At 48.4% G+C, this 1,654-nt stretch overlaps 1 protein-coding gene across 1 annotated transcript; it reads left to right on the forward strand.

The window, feature by feature from the left end:
• Window positions 1-382: 382 nt before the first annotated feature.
• Window positions 383-1,030, forward strand: LOC115199233 (E3 ubiquitin-protein ligase rnf152-B). Its single transcript, XM_029761857.1, has one exon. It carries the CDS (start codon window positions 383-385, stop codon window positions 1,028-1,030), a length of 648 nt encoding a protein of 215 aa, XP_029617717.1.
• The last annotated feature ends 624 nt before the right edge of the window (window positions 1,031-1,654 follow it).

Genomic DNA, 1,654 nt, shown 5'->3' on the forward strand with positions numbered 1-1,654 from the left:
GGTGTTGTTAGCGCAACAGCAGAGAGAGAGAGAGAGAGAGAGAGAGAGAGTTAATATAATATCACTTCCATCCACAGCTCCTGTCCTCCTTTGTTTCTCTACTTTCACTTTTCCACCTTTACTTAGTCTGAGTGTGTATCCTGCAGTCAGGCACTCTATTTCCTCAGACAATTTTATTTTCTCGATGTTTCACACATACTGAAACAGGATGAAATGGCCTATACCATAGGAACACGTATACTGTACATATAAGAATATAATCAATATTTGATCATATATCTCCCTCCAGGTTCTGCAGACATAGAAGAGAACATCTGACAGTCCCAACAGCAGTCTAACCCTGAACCCCCATTCCCACCTCCATCTCAACCTCTCACTCACCATGGCTGAGCCCCCGGAACCAGTGCTCTTCCAGGGGCACCCAGTCTCAGCAGCCACCCCCAGCCTGGTGGAGTCCACAGATGTGGAGTGTCCCATCTGCTACCAGGAGTACAACCAGAGCAGCAAGTGTCCTCGCATGCTGGAGTGCCTCCATGTCTTTTGCACCGAGTGCCTCCAGAGGATCCACCTGTCTCCGTATCCAACTGACCCCTCGGACCCCCAAAACCCTCCCAGTCCTGCCATCTCCTGCCCCCTTTGCCGCCACCCCACCACGCTGGAGACAGGTGACCCCCTCACCTTGCCCTGCAACTCCCGCATCCTGGCCCAGCTGTCGCCCATGGCCTTCCGCATGCCCACATCTGTGGCCGCCCGACTGGCCACCGTCACCCAGAGGGTGGTCCTCTCCCTGGAGGCCAGCAGAGATTCTCGCTTCATCATCCTGCCCACAGTGAGCCTCCGGGTGGAGCAAATGCACCCCAGCGATAGGCCCCACATCGGAGGTGGAGGCCTGGTTGATGAGGTGGAGGTGCTGCAGCACCACAGGAGGAACCTGGTATGTGTGCAGCTGCTAGCCGTGGTCTTCTGGGTGTTGTTTGGGGTGACCTGCGTAGTGGTGGTAGTGTTCGGGCCAAGCTTCTTCTGCAACTGAGGGGAGGATGAACACTTTTACATGCATCCTTTCTTCTTTCCTTGATTACTTTCTAAAGTAAGGAAATGTGTATTGTCAAAATATTTGAATATGGCCTCGATCCAGAATGAACTATAGGCCTACCTCAAACAGCCTTGAAACTGTAAATTACAAATATGCTTACAAGATCAAAGTTGATGTATACAGCCTCATAATCAGTTTTAGTTGATGTAAGTAGCGCTAATGTTGTTCAGAAAATTCTGTATACAGCTCTGTTTTTCTGCTATGCACTGATTTAGAGTTCCCTCTAGTGGTGTAATATAGGCCGTTCTCAACTGTGAAGATGGGCATTATGGAGTTTTTATTATTACATTGTACTACAGTCCTTGGCTATTTATTAAAAGCATTTCATATCTGTTTCATGTTTTGACTTCCGTGTGTGTGTGTGTGTGTGTGTGTGTGTGTGTGTGTGTGTGTGTGTTTAGCAAAACGGTTATGATCATGAAGATGAATTATGTTGTGGAATAAAATTCCTGGAATATTTCTACAGACTATTGGATACAGACAGACGGTGGCACGTTGAGCAAAAACGTAAAGGGAGCATACCTGACGTCATACGCCGCGTTGGCTTGTAATAGTCGAGAG

The sequence above is a fragment of the Salmo trutta genome, chromosome 8 (genome assembly GCF_901001165.1).
Source record: "Salmo trutta chromosome 8, fSalTru1.1, whole genome shotgun sequence".
Classification (NCBI taxonomy): Eukaryota; Metazoa; Chordata; class Actinopteri; order Salmoniformes; family Salmonidae; genus Salmo; species Salmo trutta.

Bases quoted from the DNA above. Each gene is read 5' to 3' on its own strand.
- LOC115199233 (XM_029761857.1), top strand. From the start codon at position 383: ATGGCTGAGCCCCCGGAACCAGTGCTCTTCCAGGGGCACCCAGTCTCA.